This window comes from Xyrauchen texanus, chromosome 2 (genome assembly GCF_025860055.1).
Source record: "Xyrauchen texanus isolate HMW12.3.18 chromosome 2, RBS_HiC_50CHRs, whole genome shotgun sequence".
Taxonomy (NCBI): Eukaryota; Metazoa; Chordata; class Actinopteri; order Cypriniformes; family Catostomidae; genus Xyrauchen; species Xyrauchen texanus.
In genome coordinates, this window is record NC_068277.1 from 50,052,261 (window position 1) to 50,074,149 (window position 21,889).

General features: G+C 38.9%; 1 protein-coding gene across 1 annotated transcript; it reads right to left on the minus strand.

The window, feature by feature from the left end:
* Window positions 1-576: 576 nt before the first annotated feature.
* Window positions 577-21,145, minus strand: LOC127654654 (period circadian protein homolog 1-like). Its single transcript, XM_052141902.1, is given in 21 exon segments — window positions 577-2,224; window positions 2,539-2,689; window positions 2,942-3,134; window positions 3,732-3,915; window positions 4,938-5,389; window positions 5,392-5,449; window positions 5,451-5,746; window positions 6,611-6,934; window positions 7,069-7,215; window positions 7,769-7,887; window positions 8,161-8,296; window positions 8,400-8,508; window positions 8,882-9,125; window positions 9,810-9,963; window positions 10,060-10,245; window positions 10,381-10,575; window positions 10,690-10,891; window positions 11,379-11,500; window positions 11,707-11,960; window positions 12,329-13,115; window positions 20,931-21,145. Coding segments are annotated over 20 exon segments (4,194 nt in total). The 5' UTR covers window positions 12,703-13,115; window positions 20,931-21,145; the 3' UTR covers window positions 577-1,930.
* Window positions 21,146-21,889: the final 744 nt, after the last annotated feature.

Consider the following 21,889-nt stretch of genomic DNA (forward strand, 5'->3'; position numbering starts at 1 on the left):
AGTAAAATCTGGTTTCCTTCCTTGTTAAATGTTCAGCGATGCAAATGTTGAAACAGTGATATCATGAGAAAATAAAAGTCTGTACATAAACAGCACAAATAGTGCAAGTGCTTTTGTACTTTGCTGTTGTTATACTGTATATTCTGCATGGCCTGTTGTTATATTGCGGTGCAGTGAAAGAACGCAAGTCAAGCTACATTTCTAACCAGGGCACTGGCACAAGCAACCATGTTATTAAAATCCCAGTGACATAAAATCCCTTTTATAACTCTCATATACAATGATCATTTTAATCACGAACATTTTGTGCGTGCATTATACTTGGGTAAATATGTTTGTTATTTGGGTGCATGTGCAATGCTGTTTGTGACTGGAAAAACCTCTATATATTTTTAATGGATCAGTGGACTTAACTAAATGGTTGTGGTTTGGTAGGACAAACCGCTTAATTCACTCTTCCGTCTCCAAAACACACAATGTGCATTTCAATCATACATATATTCACTGTATACTCTTACAATCCCTTAAATCCTATTTTAACTTTGATTCATGGAATATTTACAGACTACAAGTGTAAACCATATTCTTTTTTATTATTTTCATATACAAAGAAATACAGAAAAATACTTAAAAACTTCTCCAAGATGACTTGAAGCCACATGACTGTAACTGACAGATAAAAGTTAATAAAATAAGTTCGAGAAAGTGTGAGGAACATCCATCCAGCTGATATCAAATACAATTTTATGACAATCTGAAAGAACCCAAATATGAAAATGTTGTCATTATTTACTCATACTCTTGTTGTTTCAAACCCATATGAATTACTTTCATCCATGAAACAGAGGCATGAAAAAAGTAAATACATTTTATTGGGAAAAGATGCAATGAAAGTGAATGGTGACTGAGACTAACATATCGTCTAGCATCTCCTTTGTGTTCCACAGAAGTCCTACAGTTTTTGAACAACATGAGGGTGAGTGAATGATGACAGAATTTACTTTTTTGGGTAAACTATTTCTAAAACTTTCTCTGGTCGTTCCCATCTGCACTTAGTGCTACTCAACAAGAAGATGCCTTAGCAAGCAATACTCTTGGAAAGTTCAGTTGCCATGGATACTGTTGTGATAGTAACAAAAATTCCAAATTGGAACTGGTGGTGAGAGTAAACTGTAATAGTTCTCCAATAATTCCTGACAGCCTCTTTGAGGCGATTTCAGTTGCAATGTTCATTTTACACAATCCATTCAAGCTTTTAACAATTACACACTAAATCACATAAAAAAATCTTCCTTTGCCCCAATAATGTATAAAAAAAATATATATACAGAATGCTTAAAAACAAACAAAATAAACTGTTTAGTGTGTGTACATTTGGCCGAAAATGCTAATTTGACAAGCTTGTGAGCAACTGTAAAAATTACAAGAACATTTCCTTATTATTTGTAAAAAGAACAAGGCGAGAAACAGTTGGAACGTCCCCAGAGTCCTTGAATCTGTTCTGCTCAGTATTACAAAACCATGAAGTTTAACCCTTACATATTTGAAATAGATTTTAAGTGCACCACAAAATGTGCTTATGTAGGTTGCTAAAACTGGAATTGAGCTGTGGGGTGTGAGGACTTGTCCAATCCAGTGTGGTCTAAAACCAAGTACTCCTTGTTCCCCGCAGTGACATAAAGGTTAAAACCTCTCTGCAAAAAATAAAATATCCCACGACTATGCAACAGAGTGATAATGTCACAGTCTTTCCATAAATAGGACGTTCTGCTTCACATTCATCTTCTGTCAGCCTTGCTGGCTCAATATTTATTGACAAGGATTCATCTACTTAAATAATTACAACTGCATAATTTAATGAGTATACAAATGATGTCATCAGTTGAGGATATGAGCAACGTGTCCTGCTGACTGATGACAACTAGTGTCTTTAGTGTGTCATCTCAACAGGAGAGGTCACTTCCTGTTCTTCTATCATCATTTCTTGGTCATTGATTTGTGATGTCATAATAGTCCGATTCTTCTCAATCTCCTGGTCTTTGCAGGAGTCACCCTTTCCCTCTAACTTATTCTTGTCCATGACTGTGTCCGCTTTGATTTGCTTTCTTGCTGTGGTGCCGTCTTCCGCCACCTCCAAAACACCGCAGAACTCCATCTCATGGATCTCAACATCGAAGGGAGCCGCAGAAGGGGCAGAAGGAGAGGACCTGCAGTCTGCACAGGCCTGAAAAATGCATACCATGTTATTAAAAGAGGATTTCAGTAAAGAGGATAGACATGTCTGTTTAACAAATCCAGTATGAATGACAGTAGATTGCTGGCTAATAAAGTGGAAATCACTTAAAATAATTTTGCATTGCTTCAGAAGACTTGGAATATAGCACAGAAGTAATATGGACTACATTTATGGCTTTTTCTTCTTCTTTTTTTCCTTTTATGTTTCACTAACATTAACAGCATATGGAATTGGAACGACATGAGGGAGAGTAAATAAATTCATTTCTGTAATAATAGTCCATTTAAAAGATTTAAACTCACAGAAATGTTAATAGCACGAGGCAGGCGTCCAGTGCGGATCCAAGGGTGAACCTGACTCAACTCGCTCTTCTGATCTTCAGTAAAGCGAGGCTGTTGTTTCTGCATGGCTCGCAGCGCAGCACGGTCCTCTTTTAATACAGAATCTCTATCCCTGCAACACAAAACACATGTACTGGGTCAATATACAACCATCACAACTTTGATCAGCCTTTTACAGTGGGTGTTTGGTAATGCGTGCGCTAACAGTTCTCTTTTGCAAAAGTGTGCATCATAATGAGACGGATTAAAGTAGTTTGAAATTATAATCATATTTGGTGTTTGTGTAGTTCTAGTACAAGACTAACTGCAATTTAAAATCAGTGACGTTTATGGAGATAAAGTTACAATTTTATGCAACATTTACCTGATAGGCAGCTGGTAGGTCATCATAGTCTTTTCATCCGTGTTGGCCATGAGCAGCCAGATTGGGTCTTGTAGGACACACTTGATGAACTGTGCCTCTCCATCTCCCCCTGCTGTCTGCTTGCGGGAATGGCTGTTCTCTGACGAGTCCACACTGCCAAAGTACTTGCTGGTATTGCTGTTTTGACTACTTCCTGTTTAAGTAAACACAAACAAGAGAAATTAATTAATGCACTCTTTTTTTTCCCTCAAACAATTGTCTTAACTGGTGAAAAGTCCTGAGATTTTATTTCTTCACATAAAGTAACTATCCATAACCCCTAAACAAAGCATCCATATCAAAGGATCCGAGTATCTTGAAAGAAACCAGTGTTATCTGAGAGGAGACTGGGGGTCTGGCCTATGTCAGGAGTGCTTATTTACATTTATGCATTTGGCAGACGCTTTTATCCAAAGCGACTTACAGTGCACTTATTACAGGGACAATCCCCCCGGAGCAACCTGGAGTTAAGTGCCTTGCTCAAGGACACAATGGTGGTGGCTGTGGGGTTCGAACCAGCAACCTTCTGATTAACATCCCTGTGCTTTAGCCACTACGCCACCACCACTCCATATTTATCCTGGTTTCCAGAGGGAAGACAGGCACATGTGTTGTTTTCTTCATTTCAAAGTTAATTTTAACTTAAATTGTGAATTACAAGCCATCTAGACATCTAGTATCAAAGTAAACTGGACCAAACAATATAGACACTAATATTTATTGATTCAGCCATCTTTAATAAAGCACTTACGAGTTCCACTTCCTGAAGAGCTGCAGCCATTGGATCCTGAGCCTAACCCTGAGCAGCCTGTGCCTGACGACCCAGTGCCTGAGGCGGCTGAGCCGGTGCCTGAGCGAGAGTCCTCCTGCAGCAGCAAATCCAGCAAATCACTGGAGGTGGACATGGCATCTTGATTTGACTCATTTGTTTCACCCTGCAAAGGACAATACAAGCTTAGAACACTATAGCACAATATAATGACAGAACATCATGATCATGGTTGAGTAAAGTTAATTTTCTTCAATGAATGCTGTTCTGATTATGATTTTTAAAATATAGTTTTATGAATGATAGGATTACTTTCTTGTCAGGTTAATCTGAAGAAGGCTGTCAAGAACATACCTGGGACATATTTAATCCCAAAATGTATTCCAAAATATCTAAGACACCTTTTTGTCAAATTCTAAGGCAGCAGCGGCTGATCTGTGTATATATACACAAATTAGAGGTAGAATGATATATCCGTTTTACCGATTGATCGGTGCCGATAGTTGCTTTTTGGAACTATCCGTTATCGGCAAAAATCTATGCCGACTGTTTTTTTGTTCCTCCGTGGCCGCTGCTATTTTGATTTAACAATCAAGTAATCTAAATTTAAGCGAGGGCATGCAAAGAAAAATGGGACTATTTGGAAACGTGACCTATCAGCATATACATTGTGTCTCCAACTTCATATCTTGTGAATAATAATAAACCTTGTTCCTCATTAAACCTCATGTGGTGAAATATATATGTATACAAACTCTTCATATGGGAAACATTTGGGCTATAAAAAGCTTAACTTGGTAAATATTTAATTATAGAGCATTGTAACTTAGCCAAGTCTCTGTTATTTTACAAATAAGATCCACTTTTCTGTTTTGGGCTTGTTTAAAGTTAAAAGTCCTTCTTTACGCACTTAATCTTTTAATCTTGTAGGTCTGAAACAGAGCTACAATTTTTTCCCCTTTGATTTTGGAGTGAAATACAGAGTGTGTTCTTCACATGATTATTTGAAACACAACCAGAATGGCCTGCAGTTGACCATACAAGTTTATAGATTACACATGAGGTATACTTCTGAATCTCAGGCTTAACAGATCTCTCAAAGTTCTGTTTAAATATCTGATGGCATTAATAAAAGCATCTACTAAATGACTAAAATGTAAAAGTATTCGAACAGTTTATGTTTCTTACATTTTCGTTCTCTTTTGAGTCCACCGCCAAGCCCCTCTGATTGGAGGAGGCCTGTCCTCCAGCCCCACCTCCTTGTCCCAGCATAGGAGATGTGGCTTGCTGCCCTGAAGCCAACGCTGATGCCACCTCAAACCGATTGCTGGGTGGCTCCTCCAACTGAAGTAGATTTAAGGGCGAGGAGCATCTGGAATGAAAAAGAGGCGACTCTGCTCCTCTCTCTGCCCCTGCCTCTCTTTGGCTATAAGAATGTGGGGTGCTTGAACGAGAGTGGGCACGTGGGGCTGGGTTCGGGGTCTGACAAGGAACAGGGGAGCCCGTGTTAGGAGTGGGGAAAGGGTAAGACGGGGTTGAGTTGTAGAATTGTGGAGGCATGCCCATATTGGGCTGAGGGAACATGTAATTTGGCAGAACATATGCCATCATTGGGTGGACCATGGGAGGTGCCATCTGCAAGTTCTGAAGGGGGAAGCGTAGACCTGTCTGTATGCTGAGGTCTGAGACAGGGTGGGAGAGTGGAGGATAGACAGGATAAAAAGGAAGAACGCCGGGAGGGTAAGGGACGGAGGGAACACTTGCTTGAGACCCTGAAGTAGGCCAGGAAGAGGAGCTGGTTGTGGGACACAAGGGTATGGATGGATTCAAGATCCTGTCCAGAGTGGGAGCCCCAGGGAGGAGATTTCTGAGAGGGCCTGCTGTGCTCCGAGACCCCGCTTGCTCTGAAGTCTCCTGGTGTTTCAGTCTCTTGCCTCCTCGACCACGTCTACGACCACTACTGCCTGCTGCTGGGTAGTCACGTGAACAGCGGACACCTAAAATTGAGAAAGAGACAGAAATTTAGTATATTGGGACATTTTCAGAAATACAAACATTTGTTTATTAAAGATGTCGGACATAACAATTTAGTGCATTTTACTGCAAGAGGATTATTAAGTGTTTTATTTTGTCATTTATATTCACCGATCAGCCATAACATTAAAACCACCTGCTTAATATTGTGTAGGTCCCCCTCGTGCTGCCAAAACAGCACCAACCTGCATCTCAGAACAGCATTCTGAGATCATATACTTCAATTGTACAGAGCGGTTCTCTGAGCTACCGTAGACTTTGTAAGTTTGAACCAGTCTGGCCATTCTCTGCTGACCTCTCTCATCAATAAGGCGTTTCCATCCAAAGAACTGCCGCTCACTGGATGTTTGAGACTGTTGTGCATGAAAATCCCAGATCAGCAGTTACAGAAATACTCAAACCAGCCCATCTGGCACCAACAAACATGCCCCAGTCCAAATAACAGATCACATTCCCCCACCACCATTCTGATGTTGATGTGAACATTAACTGAAGCTCCTGACCCGTATCTGCATGATTTTATGCACTGCAGCCACACGATTGACTGATTAGATAATCGCATGGATGATTGTTGGTACCAGACGCGCTGGTTTGAGTATTTCTGTAACTGCTGATCTCCTGGGATTTTCTCACACAACAGTCTCTAGAATTTACTCAGAATGACGCCAAAAACAAAAAACATCCAGTGAGCGTCAGTTCTGCGGATGCAAATGTCTTGTTGATGAGAGCGGTCAACAGAGAATGGTTATAAATATATAATTTTTTTTTTTCTTGGAGGATACTGTGTATGTTGCATTGTGTGTGAATGCTTACATGCTTGACCTTACCTTTGACTAAGGGCACAGATGTCTGGCGTCGGACAGCTGAAGTTGGGTCAAACACTCGGAGTTTACTCAGGTCTCTGAAACGGTACATGAAGTTCTGCTCCTGTTGCTGTGTGTGCGCAGACAAGATTTCTTTTGTGAGACCCAACCTTTCTCCACCTGCTCCTCCAGCTGTCCCAGCTCCTCCTGGACATCCTCTTCTCACTCCATCCCTATCGGATTGAGGGGCGGGGCTAGGGGGCAGAAAGGGTGTGGCCATGAAAGGAGCTTGAGGTTGAGTGGCAGGAGCAGTATTTGGAGTTGAAGGTGCTTCCTCCATTACAATATCTGTGAGAGTGCAAAAAAGAAACAGAAGGTGGAAGTGAGATATAAAGGAGGACTCCAGAATACCTTCCTAAAGAACTGGAATGCACAATGTCCCTGCTTCACTGTCTTATTCACACTCACACCCAGTTGCCCACCTGACTCAGGAGGTTTCTTGTCACCCACATGGACGATGGTGCTGCTGAAACTGCACTGGGAGGTAACAGAGGCAACACTTTCTGCTTTACTGTGCAAAGCCAGCGGCGGCAACAAAGCTCTCTCCTCTACCAATGACACCCGAGGAACTGCAAGTCAAGGCATCCGTTAATGCACATCTTGTCTTGAAGGTTGTAGTTTATGCCTGCCATTTTTGTGTTGTACACATTACGTTGTGCTACAGCAAACATCCACTTTTACCTTATCTTTTGCACATCTTAACAACTGATGTTCTGAATCTTCATTGTTTTTATCACTAACATTTTCAAAAGGACCTTGCTAAAAAGCTTGGCTTGTTAAACATTCATCATGGAATCATAACTGACCTCATGTACTTTCTTAATACTCTTTTGCATTGTGCCCAATTCATAATTTCACGTTATACATTCATAATCTTTTTCCAAAACAAAAACAAAAGATGGCCACTTTCCATGATTTTATGCTATAGCAATTAAATAAGCAAATGTTTCCATTTATTCCTACTAATAATAAATTGAATGATGCATAATCCAACATATTACAATATCAGTAAATGCACATTGTACATAAGAGGGGGCATCTTTTCCCATCTTCTCCTACATTTAGCATTGTAATATATACAATAAATACTGTAATGCATTAGTTTAGTATCGCAATGCCCACCTATAGTATTGCCATGAGTGTCCTGCTGTTTGTCATCATCGGAAGTGGAGGAGGCGGTGCAGGAGGAGGAGCAGCACTTCCTCTTTACTGTGCTGGGGATGTTACAGCTTTCCAGATACCTGAGGAACCAAACAAATGCATGTTAAAACACTGAACCCAGGTCCTGCCACTGAACTGCAGCAGTTACATTTAATTAAATTACATACCTAATGTCCAAAGATCCATTACCCACTTTACTAACATGCATATATTTGCCTATACCACAAAGCAATTGCTTTATAATGGACAACTGAACATAACACACAAGCATTTTTTGTTATTGATATAAGAGGTTCAAAGACTCTTTATCCAAGTGGAAATCCATCAATGCATTAATGATCTGAAAAATTCACCTGATTATGCTATCTAGGCTGTTGATCTGCTGATAAGAGAAGGTGGGAGGTGAGGGTGCAGAGCTCTTTGAAATTGGGGCATCACTAGGGCAGAAACTGCAACTGGGAACTGCTGGTACACTGGCTTGCAAAGCACCTGTTTATAAATGGACAGAAAAGAGTGGTAAATAATCCACAAAAAATAACTACTGCCATAAAACATCAGAGTAAATACAAAATGTGTTTGTATGTGTGTTTACCTGCGGTGGAATGTTTTTTAGGAGGAGGTCGGCTACGGGACTCAATAAAGACCTGTTGTCCGCTGGTCTTCACCATGTGAACATCTTTGCAAATTTGCTGGAAGGTCATCTGTTGAAAAGTCAGTGAGATAACTGTTCATGTGGTAACATATTTCTGTGTGCATACATATTTAGCAGTGCGATAATATGGCCGGACAGAATTAAAAACCCAATTTTTAATGCCTTAAAATTTTAAAATCTTGAAAACAATCTCAAAATAATGTTTTCATCCCATGCCTTCATATTCTACCTTATTTATCAAACTAGAGATGTTTTGTCTAAGCTAAATTATTATCTGAGCAAATTTCATGGTCCGACTGTATACTTGTATTGTGCATTATCCTTTGCAATCTCTCTCAAATATTTTTTTTTTTATTCATTATTTGATTAATCGGACGACATGATTTTAAGGTGTGCTTGTGTGTGCATCTCAAAACACTTACAGGTTTGTGGAACTGAGAGGGATCCTCCAAACCTGGTCCACTGCTTTCTGATGAGGAGGCTGCACTGGGATGGAGCTCATGGGATCCGTTGCTGGCCAGGCTGCCGTAGCCCTGTGAACTGCCACTGTGGACAGGCTGCACCAGAAGCCTGTGGATCTTCTCACTGAGCTGAGCAATGTCTGGGGTCAGGGCCCGCTCCTCCTGACCCCTCGGCACTGTAAAGATATCCTCATTCAGTGGAGAGCTGGAGGAAAAGAGTGGAGAGGTAAATAGGTACATGTTCGAGTGCATCAGAGGCATTTACATTTTTTTAAATCCAAAACGACTAATATATACCCTTTATCAGTTTTTATACACTCATCAGTATTTGATCTTTAAGAATCAAACCTGTGACCTTGGCATTGCTAATGTCATGCTCTATCAGTTGAGCTACACCTTCAACTACAAAGATAAAGAAATTGTCCTTGAGAAAAATACTGAACTCGTACAAAATCTGTGGATGTCTATCTGTGTCTACATGTGATTGAGGAATTACATGTGTGTATTCCTGTGTGTTTCTGTTGAACACATGTCTAGATGTATGTGTAGTAGGTAAATCAAGGTGTTTTTGAACTGAAGACATACAATTGTGCATATATGTATGTGTATCCCAGGACCAAATTTAACTTTTCACCACACCGGTCTATAGCAAGTGAATTAAAAATATATTTATATTTTAATTACTAGCAATATCTTTATTCCAGCCATGAAATGTTATTTTGCATTATTTTCCATTAACAATTTTAACAAAAGTACTGTTTCTATGATAATGGTATTAATTTGTCACTAGTAGAATCATTAAAGATGAGCAAGTTTCTGTTATTAAATTTTTTCTGTTGGCGGTTGATCATTTTTGACCCTGTATATACTTGTAAACATGCATTCTTACGTTCTGACTTTGTGGCGGCCAACTATGAAGGCCACTTTCCTGCTCCAGGGGTTAATAAAAGAGGACCAAGAGGTGTCAATGGTCAGATACTCTCCATTGCGTGCGCACATCCGCAAAGGAGAGTGATCGAAGGGCTGACCAGCAAACTGAAGAACTGTGAGAGAGAAAGAAATTTGAATATACTATGCCACACCACTCTCATTAAAAAATTGGATAAAGGCTAAAGAAAGAGAGGGGAAAATGGACTCACTATTCTTATGGATGGCCACCATAATAGGTCGGTCTTCTGGATGGATGAGGAGCAGCACAGGAGTACCCACCAGGTCCTGAGGCAGGTACCCTAATAGAGGAACTGCCCGCTCATCCACCTCCTGAAAGAGACAGCTGGGAGTGTGACTGGTGGTGAATATTCTCTTATCCGGAGGAATGCGAGGAGCTGAGGGAGGGATGGAGATAAAGACGGGGAGATAAACAATTAAAACAATTGAAAGCAAACTCCATAAATGCAAACAGCAGCAAAAAACTGATGGGGTTATAAACAAGCCAAGAAAATGTGCATATATATATGTACCCTCATATCCCGAGTGCACCCTCTCGGCGATGAGCAGACAGCAGGGTTGGGGGAATGCTGTGTCCGAGTCTCGAAGTGTGAGCAGGTAGGGGGTCAGTCTGAAAGGGTAATACCTCATATCAACACTGGATGAGACGTCTCCACTGATGTGACAAAACATAGACTTTTCTTGGGTGCAGTCCACCGGAGGAGAGGCTACAGTCAAAGAAGTGGAGAGAATTTAATATAATTGCATAAACCTTCATTTGTATACAGTAGTGTGGCTAAGAATAGGTGTGCTTGACTTTAATATACCATGAATAAACATACCAGAGCCGATGCAGGAGGCCCATGAAGGTAGTCTGCAGGGTGCTGTGCTGCTGTAGAAGGTGCTTACATCCTGAGGGGCCAGCAGCTCAGAGAACAGCACCCCATGCAGCTTCTCTGGCTTACTGCGCAGAAGAGATGAGCCCTGTGGTGAGATGTACACCACCTTTCCTGACAGGAATGACACCGCCATGGAGAATGTGTCCTGCACAGGAGAAAGACAGACAAGCATGTAGTAACAGCAATTCTGACAAAATAACGTGGTTTATTAATGTATAAGGCAAATAAACCCATGCCATCTTATTGTTGAAACCTGTATGACATGTTATATGTATGAATTAAATGTGAACCAAAGAATGACTCATTATTCAATTTTCTGAAGGCAATGTGCACTTGGTCAAGGGATATTGAAGACAATAGATCAAATTACTGGCAAGGAGGTTCTTCTTGACCTCACATGTACCATATGTGTTTTATGGTAAAGATAGATAAAGTTTAAGATAAGTCTTAAATCCGGCAAAAAAAAAGAATAGAAAGATGAATTTTTGCCTCATTTTGGGGATGATTATGTGATGAAAAATGTCATTAATGTTAAAGTTTTCACGCTAACTACCATTAAGCTACTTATAGATTATAAACATTATGTTAGCCTATGTAGATTTGATATCATGTAAGTGTCACAGACAACGTACTGTATTTTTGAGGGTAAATTCAGAGGTGATATTTTCCAGTTCATCAACAGTGAAGGTGGAAAGATCCAGACTACAGCCATGGCACTCCTCAACATTCCACTGGTGATAGTATTCCTGATTGGCTACAAGATTCAAAGCAAAAAAAGCACAAACACATGAAGTGCACAATACTGAATTATGCCATTTCTCAATCCTTAAACAAACAGGGCAATGTTTTGATAGTGGCACAGAGCCACTGTGTTTAGGGGGAAAATCAGCCCACGAATGGTATACTGCAGTGGTCTCTGTAAACCTATACACCAAAAACTCCCTCTCTTCAGTCTCTCACCTCGAACTTGTTTGACACAGCTGAGGGCATATTTGAGGGCGTTAAGGGTGCTGGAGCGTCCCTTCATCTTTTTCTCTGGTGGCATGCGGATCTTCAGCTCATTCAGGGCTCTCATCAACTCTTTCTGAGTCTGGACTCGAGCGGATTGGTTACTGCTGCAACCGCTGGTGGACTGTGGGTCCTGCTCAGAGCTGCCACTCAACAGACTATAAGCCAGAGAGCTGCTGGGCGGAGAGGGACTCTGGGAGTTGGAGCTGAGGAGGCAAAGATTAACAACAAGAGTGTGTGAATTTAGACATTTAACCAGTGATAACCCAACACATTTCTAAAAGGGATAGTTGACACAAGAATGACAATTCAGTCATCATTTAATCATCCTCACTGTAACCTTGATTTTTGCTATTTTAAAGAAAAGGAGGCAAGAGTCAAAATGTTATTTTTTTAAATAAATAAGGGACGAATCAAAATTATATTTGGTGGTTATAAACATTGCTGATTGAGCTTAACTTGCATTGATCCCGAAACATTACTTTTTCACATGTATGTGACACAAAAGCTATTGTATGGATTCAGAAGACTTGTATAATAGCCACTCTAGAGTGTGGGAAAATTTCTCTCTTACCTCTTGTTGCTCTCCGTAGTCTCCAGACACATAGCAGAGTCCTTTCCATTCTGACTGGAGGAACTTTGATAACTTCTGTTTGACCGTCTCCCTCTGGATCCATTCCCTCTCTCCCTTCCTTCTTCACTCTCCCTCTCCCCAGAGTCATTTCCACTCGATAGTGCATCCGTATCATCAGAATGTGTCCCTTGGTTGTCACCTGTGGATCCCTTGGGATCAGATACCCCTCCCGGTGATAATTCCGTCCCGCTACTTGCCGGATTTGATGGAGAGCTTTCACTCATGCCGCAGGAACAGTTAACAGACCCTGCCGCTTTGTCTGCCCCTCTACGTGTATCATTGCTGGGGGCAGAGTCGGAGTTGTCATCACTCATAATACTGTGAGAATAAATGATTGCCTAGGTGATGAGATTCACCTGATAAAAGATTACGTTGAATAAGTTCACTATGTTGGACTGGATGAACTACAATGTGAAATCATTTTGTTGTAAATATTCTTCATTGATTCATTCCACGAACAAGTATCATGGTGTGTCTGATTTCCTCTGAGGGCAATTTAAGTGGACAAGTGGCTTGTAGCCTCAAGCACTGTTAAACGTCACCTCAAAACTGTTGTTTAGCACAGAAAACCAGACAAGACTGGTTGTTATGAAACAGACTTGGCTACTTGCAGAGCCAGATGGAGTGTGACAGTGCGAGAGAAAGCGCAAAAACAGCCACTGAGAAATGCAGCTTTTTTTCAGGGTTTGTTCGTTTCTCATCTGTTTTATCCCATCTCAGTAGACACCTGTCAAGAAAAGGAACAAAAAGTAAGTGTCAATTTATAACAAACAGATAAACAAGTATGCAGCTAGTTATTAGTCTTGAATTAGCTAATGGATGATAGATGACATTGTTTCTTGTTTCTGGACAGCCTGAAAATGCTACTGGTCTCCAACGTTTTTCAATCAGTAATTCCAAATATCATGCAATCGTCTTTGTGTGGGATTTTAAGTGTAAACGCAAGCACACATATGCGCAGGCAAGGAAGTGGTGCAGCACATGAGAGCTCAGATCTGGTCTCCTTGGTAACCAAGAGTATAGTTTATATAGCCACACATCCACCTTCTACATCTCCAACTTCAATCACTGCAATCTGAATCTTAGTTCTGCATTTGCAATAGCAAGTGGGGGATAATTATACTGGACCTCTGCTGATAGGGCAATAAATTGAGTATTTAACTTATGGGGTTATTCCTGAGTGGTCCAAAATCAGCAAGTAACTTCCACCTGTACACTTATTCTCCCTTATCCCTCTAGAACACTTAATCTCATCAGACAATCAGGGGATGGAGTAAATATATATTGAGTGTTGTCTTACTGTGTATACTTCCTCTCTGGGATTGTTGCCGGCCCGGCAACCTAATGATCCAATACCATTTTTGGAGCTACTGAGTTAAGATCTACAATTTTAGTAGTGCAACTGTGAATGACTATTTACAGCAAATACCAAACAATTAGTAAGCCAATCAGTTATTCTAAGATATATTACCAACATGGCAAATATAAATATACATTTATATGTTCGAATATCTCCCAGTTCGAATATCCCAAATCAAGACCATTCTAAACAATGGTTCCCGACCTGTTTGGTATGCTGGACACCTTTGTGATCTAAATCATTTAACATTTACATAAATAATAGGAAAAAGGTGGGTTATATTTGCATTATTCTAAAGTTTAAAAATGATAAAAATGTAATGTAATTTGGCATTGACATTCTTATCACAATCTGACATGCCTCCTGCAGTTCCATTCTAAACCTCTAGGAGATGGCAGTCCTCTCCTTGAGAAGCCCATTTGTAAGCCTAAGCCTTTTCAAATGACCTCTAATGAAAAACTTCAACTCTCTTTTAATCTGTGGCTCAACAAGCTACAAATGTTTTGCATACGATTAGGGTTGTGCCGATGGACGATATCATCGTCCATCGTGATGGCTGACCAACATCACGATGTAGAGCCACCATCGTGATGCCACGCCCCCTTTTGCAAGTCTTGCTAGTGTGACTCACTAATCCTAGTCTCTTCTATAGTTAACCTAAAAACTTTGCAGGGATTGCTCTGTAAATTAAATTGAGAATATAACTAATGCATATATGCTATTTTAAATACTGTAGTATATGCCAGAGACGTGACGTGTTAGTCTGTGAAAATACCGTGTCAGGCAGGCTACACAAATATTGATTGTTAGCTTCGTCTTTTTTTTACGTCTTACACTGTACATTTAGATTAAAATATTTTATGTTGTAGGCTACAAGAAAATAGCCTTTATTAATTAATTATTAGTAGTTGTAGTGTCTCAGAAAATCTTGCTCATTGTCACATAGCTCTTGTATACACTGAAGCGGCAGTTTAAGATAAACCCAGACCAGCGAATGTCAAATAACTTTTGTCTGGTTAATACTTTTAAAGAAAAATTTCCTTGGCCATAAGTCCATAATGTCAAATCAAATGAAAGAAACAAGGTGAATATGAATAACACACATTTATTAAAACATAGAACAACAACAAATAAAACAAGAAAACTGGAACAACACTCAGACCGAAACTCGGCATTAACATTTCACTTATAATTAGCAGCACAATTAACTTCAGCACAGGCTACAAAATAAATGATGTTATTGAAATATTGTAAAGTGGTCATATGAACTACACAAATGAACGTTTAAAAAATAATATGCAAAATCGAATAGCTCTGCAACGGATGGCGAAAAATGCGTAAAGAAGTCTAATATCTTTCACCATAGACCATGTTTAAATTTCGATGTTTCTGGCCAGAAATACCAACATATTCACTTTATCTGGTTTTAATAAGCTGCGGATTGGAGTAACTACACTACCCGCTGTGCTGAAGACCCGCTCTGATGGAGTACTGGTAGCACATATGCACAGATATTTCCGTGCTAATCTTGCCATGAACGGAAACCTTTTGTCATTCGTTTTCCACCAAGTCAGCCGGTCCTCTTCCCCATCAATGGCCATTTCCTGCAGGTACATGGTCATTTCTGCCTCGACCTTTGCTCATCAGTGAGTGTGGCTGTGGCTGCTCTCTCGCAAGAAGGCTGCCCAAAGACGACTTTTTTTTCTTAGAGCTAATATATTAAAAAGCCCGGATGAGTAGGCTACTAATTAGTTGGGCTAGTAAAATAACGAAATTATAGTTTTTCAGTAGAAAAACAATATCTATGTAAAGAGATATATTAAAATAAAAAGTGCTTAAAAGTGCACAACTCTTCTTAAGTGGAAGAAATATTTTTCCCCTTACGTGCAACCTATTGGAAAGCGCAGATGAGTCAGTTGGGATAGTAAAATAACTGAAATTATAGTTTTTAAGTGGAAAATAGTATTTATGTAAGAGATATATTAAAATAAAAAGTGCACAACTCTTAAGTGAAAGCTAAAAAAAATGCTTCACGTGTCGTGCAACCTACTGATAAAGCGCCGAGTCATTAGTCGATAGTAAAATAACGAAATTATAATCTGTCATATAATTTTTGAAAATTATATGAAATTATATAACCCCCCCCCCACCGACGATATCATCGTCCATCGCGATGTTTTACTGTCAACATCGTCAACTGCCAATTTAGGGGACATCGCCCAACCAAACATACGATTAGATCGCCCATTGCCATAATACTTTTATCCATCTAGAGCACATTTCTTACTGCTGAACTTGTGCAGTACAAGACAAGCAAGACAAAGAAGGAAATATTTAATTATACTGGGGAATTAATGATAGAGTGAGAATAAAGTGATTTGCTAAATGAAGAGTGCTGAAATGTGACTGAACTCTCAGGTCACTGCGGCAATATCAAGTAATCAACATTTAACTGTTGTGCTCTTCAACTAGTTGTTCAGATTTAGATGCTATGCCTTTTAAAAAACTGTTGCAAAACATGTGCAAAACAGAACTAGGCATATTACTTGAGCGTCTCTCTTATTAGTTTTATTAGAAGGCTGACTGGATAATATTGACCTGCTTATAATCTTATCCACAAGAACAACCTATTTGAGCTTTTATTTCTTTAGCATTAGTGAAGTACAGCCTACCACTAGACATCAATGTGTTGTAAAGAGCCCAAGACAGATCGTCCATTATGATACTTTAACCACCCTTATGTAGAGTCCATTACAACTAGCAGTTTTGTTTCCATTAAATTTCTCATATCCATGCCAATTTACTAAGCAAGGTAAAATTGTTGTGGTATGAAGCAAAGCATGATGCGAAAATTAAACCATTGTCAAGCTATTATAAAATGGAATTTAAGACATGATTGTAGGAGGATGCATATTTAAATTCCAAGAACCGCCACTTAATCATGCAAAAAACATGGACGTGAAATTAGTTTTCTTAACTTAAAATGACTATGTAATATCAACAGAAACATTTAAGAACCCAGAAAAAAACTAGTTTAATTGAGTAAACCACCAAAAAATGTATATCAATGTTATTCAAATAAATCTCTTATTTATGTACGCAGTGAAAGTAAATGGTAGCATGCAAAATACATGCTAAATGGAAGCTCTACAGAGTGTAGTTTAGTAACTATGCTATGGTTAGCACAGCATTTGCGCAATGAAACGAGCAATCAATTTCATCTGCGACATCTACCTGTCCTCATCGTTAGCTTAAGCTCCACTCTTCACCATAATGGATACCCCACAAAACTCCAACAACACAGAAACTCTTCAACATCTCAACATAACAAAACATTTAACACTAACAACTCCTTCCGAGTCCCATGCAAAGCATGCTGAGAAACAGAAATCCCCTGCCCAGTTTCATCAATGTAACATTAATGCCACATTTTACAAACTGAAATGGATAGAACACATTAAAATCAAGATGTAAGAAAATGTTCTAGAATAGTGTTGCTTTAGTTCATCCCTAGTAAATCTAGTGATGTCTCGATACCATTTTTTTTAGAGAGTACAGGTACATACTTTTTGGTAATCGTTGTCATGTACATTGGAATTATTTTTGTCAATTAAAAGTGCTGCATAACAGAGCACCACAGATGTGAGATATTGCTTATTTATAGCATTACAGTGAATATTACATAACTATACAGTAGTGATATATTTCCCTAAATTAAATTGAGCTTTTATTTTGATGTGTTTTGGTGTTGTTTTGACCAATGAGCTCTGACGATATGACAACAGCTTCCCACACAGGAAAAGCCAGTGGCTACGTGACTCAGTGATTATAAACCGCAAAATACTGCTATTTAATTAAATAAATGTGCAGACTGTATGTGCTTCGTGCTACAAAGTGAATTTGCGCTCTGTTAACTGTCACTTGCTACAAACAGAGTGCTCGATGCTCATGACAGTGTTTTCCCATGTATGAGCCAAGGATCTCTGAATGAGCACTTTTTGTCTTTGTCAACATCACCAGTTCCACACATTCACCTGTGCACACATTTAAAGCATGTGCTTAATAAGATATATTTATCTTTGCAGCTTTTGCCGTTACATAATCTCACAAGAACATAACATGATTTTAATTTGTGCGCTGAAAGTTTACGTAATGACATTCATACGTCAGATGCTATCAGTTGTTTGTATCGAAACAGTAAGCTTCTGTGTTAATCTCTAATTACCTAAATCTTAAGGGGTATTTTTAATTCAACAACAATAACCAAGATGACACAAAAATGACCACGACAATAATTAACTGATTCAAGCTTACTGTTGATGACAATGTGATGAAAAAATAATACAGCAAGGAATTAACAAGGCACTAGCAATATTTTTAGAAGAGGGAAAAACCAAAATATTATTTGTTCAAGAGGCCAGGTTTTCACAAGGACAGTTTTTATATTTAATTATCATAAAAAAAAAAAAAATAAATAATAATAATAATAATAAATATATATATATATGGATTTTCTCCCAATTTTGGAATGCCTAATTTCCAATGGACTCTCCAAGTCCTTGTGGTGGTGTAGTGACTCACCTCAATCTGGGTGCATCAGGACGAATCTCAGTTGCCTCCACATCTGAGACCGTCAATCCACACATCTTATCACATGGCTTGTTGAGCGCGTTACCGTGGAGACATAGCGCGTGTTGAGGCTTCACGCTATTCTCTGTGGCATCCACGCACAACACACCCCACCGAAAGCGAGAACCACATTATAGCAACCACGAGGAGGTTACCCCATGTGACTCTACCATCCCTAGCAACCGGGCAAGGTTGAGAACCGCTGGCTTAGGAGACCAGGTTTAAGTCACTCAGGACGCCCTGGATTCAAACTGGTGACTCCAGGGGTGGTAGTCATTATCTTTACTGAGCTACCCAGCCCCCCTAAAAATCTATATTTTTAATATGTACGAATGTTGTATGACTTATACATTTGCCATTTTTCACATTATCACGTAAAATGTTTTGGTTTCTTCAACAATATTTTATTCGATTTTTTTTACAATTTAAGTCAGAAAAATTTACTTAAAATTATTTGACTAAATCTTGACAAAATTTAAAGACCATTTTTGCCCAAAAGACAAAAATTATGACTAAATATTATATGTAAAAAGTAGGGCTGTCAATGAATTAAAAAATTTAATTGAATTAAATTACATGATGTTGCATATGAGTATTAACTGAGAAAGGCACCTAAATAAAGACAATGTAGTATATAATAATTAAAACGACTTTAAATATAAAAATAAACATTATAATTCAAATCCATTACAGGGATGTTAATGATTGATAAATGGATGATTAATAACCATTAAAAATATCATCGATTAAATTGATGATTGATTAAACTATTTCAGCACAAATGCATTCAGTAATCATGCAAGCAGTGAAGACTGTTTACCATCATTCGTGGTGCATTACGAATCCTGCCATAAACACAATTGTGCACCCTTAAAGGTGTTATATGTAATGTTTTTACTGTACTAAATCATAAAATGACCATAATACGTCATTAGAGATTTAGGAAACATGCTAAGTTGAAATACTGGCTTCTCCGATAACAATGCTACATTGTTAGTTTCCATTCCGGGCAGGAATTTCAGTTTATGTTTTGGCCTGTGTGATACTGCCCACTGCCCACTCACCAATAGTATTTCTACATCACCGGGTTGCCAGATTTGAACAAGTTTGCAGGCAAACAACACTGCGTGCTGCAGTCATGGAGGCCAGCAAACAAACTGGATCAGAGATAACAGATTCCACCCGACCTAAAAAGCCTCGTCTTCAGTCTAAAAACCACCATGTCCAGAGGCGTAGTAAAACAAGGATAAATATTGGAGATGCCTTTGAAAGATGGAGACAGCTTAAAGCCCAGAAATCCTTTAAAACTGACGCGGAGTTGGATAATTTGCGTGTCAACAGTCTGGCAACCCACATGAGCTTGGAGTCTGAGGTGGGGCAGACAACTATCCAATATTTGCATTGACTGCAGTACCCATTTCAAACGCTTGATATCAATCTTACATATAGCATATCTCTTGCCAGCCTAAAATGCATTCAAATACACTGAACTAAAATATTTAAAAAAGAAAATACCAATAATTACATCTCTAATATTAATTTAAATTATAATTAAACAGAAGGCTACAAGCACATATTACTTGGAGTAATCCATATGCCTTCTGTGGTAATAAAGTTAACGATTAAATCGTTAATTTTCATGAAAATGAATGCAATTCGACATTCCTAATTACATCATATATATATATATATATATATATATATATATATATATATATATATATCGCGGCAGCAGTCAAGTTAAACATTTAGACAATACAAACTGGTTTAAAATTCAAAACATTGTTTTATTTTCATATCACTGAACTTAACCCTATTATTGCCCTACTTTCCTCCGCGCTATTTCTTGCAGGTCGATCAACGATGTATACGCATGCTTCAGACTAACGCTTACTTTGTTTGCGTCGTGTCTCACTAGTTTAAAACACGAGCTGTTTTAGCATATTGTGTCAATTTAAACTTAGTTTAAACCTTAGAGGAAAAAACAGCCTCAAATTCGTCAAAAACATTTTTGCAGAATTTACGACAATGTGCGTTATTTTCATATAATTAAATCGCACTAAGTTAACGCGTTCAATTTACATTCTTATTGTCGAAATGTAATCTTAATCAGCACTTTGTCCAACAAATGTTGAAACTTGTTCGGTAAGGGGAATTTGCTCACGCTCATCGTACAGCGATAAATACGCATTTAAGTGGCGTCACGTTAATTCAAGCTCGCGACTACATGCGTTGCTTGTTCAACACACTTGGTGAGTGTGTCATCAAATTAATTTTAATTCGCTGAATACATGTTTTTAAACCTTTTCTCTCAATATAAATATGCGCTAGGCGGACGTATTTGACCGCTGCGCCGCTACATGCGTTGTTTTATTGCTGACGCTGCGTCAAGCTGTTTTAACGCAGTGTCGTGTTCGGCTTGAAAGCCCTCTAAAACTAAACGTGAATAAATGTGTAATAAACATAAATATGACTTAACCCAGAAAACGACTGATGTACAAAAGTCCCAATCGAAACGTTAAATCTAACATCAAGAATAAATGCTGGTCTTACCTCCTGGATCAAACTCTTCTTCTGTCTTCTAAACGAGAGGACAATTCCTTCAATTTCCATATACCAGAGCAAAATTACAGTGCAATCCTGATTTTACAACGTTGGCACGCTATACAATGTATTCTGTTGCTTCTGCAGTCCATCGACATTACGCCCCAAGTGTGTGTGATACAGATTTCAGTTTCCCCAAGCCTCAGCTCCAGACACACATGAGTACACGTGCTTTTTCCAATCCGTCTACAATCCGTCGCGTCGAGCAATTCTATTGGCTGTGCTCGTAGCAAATCACGGATACGAATGGTTAGCCACGCCTATTTTAGGATGAAGTTTTCGCTGATTGGCTGATACAGAGGTCGCTCGGAACACGTTCAGCATTTGTCACGTTGCAGCGCGCCTGTTGTTGAGAGAGTGTGTTCTGTGTTGTCGGCAGTATGACAAAATTCCTTTTTAAAAACGACCTCCTGCTGTTAATCAACAAACGAAATAAATCAAATTATATTATTCATTCTTACTTCTAAGAGTTAGTTACTGTAATGTAAAGCTGCACGATGTTATCACAACACAGGGAAGAAGTTGACCATGTTTACTCATTTGATGATTAATTTATTCAGATTTTTATTTAGTAAGAAATTAAATAAAGAGCTGCTACAGTATTTTGCATGCATTTTCATCCAAATAGATGCACGGTAGTAGCTTACAAACTGAGGTTAGGTACGTACATACACACACAAACAATCTAAATAATCATTCAAATGTATTTTCATCGAAGAATCAATCAGTGTTATAAATAGTGTGAATTTAATTGTACGTTTTGACCCCATATTTGCATTCAAGTGGGGATATGTTCAATATACATTCACCAGTCCATGCACAGCTACACGTGCCTCGGAGGCAGGCTTATGGTGACGTCAAGGAGCTTCCGCGACAGTCGGAGTCACGCGGCTGGTAAAAAAATAGAA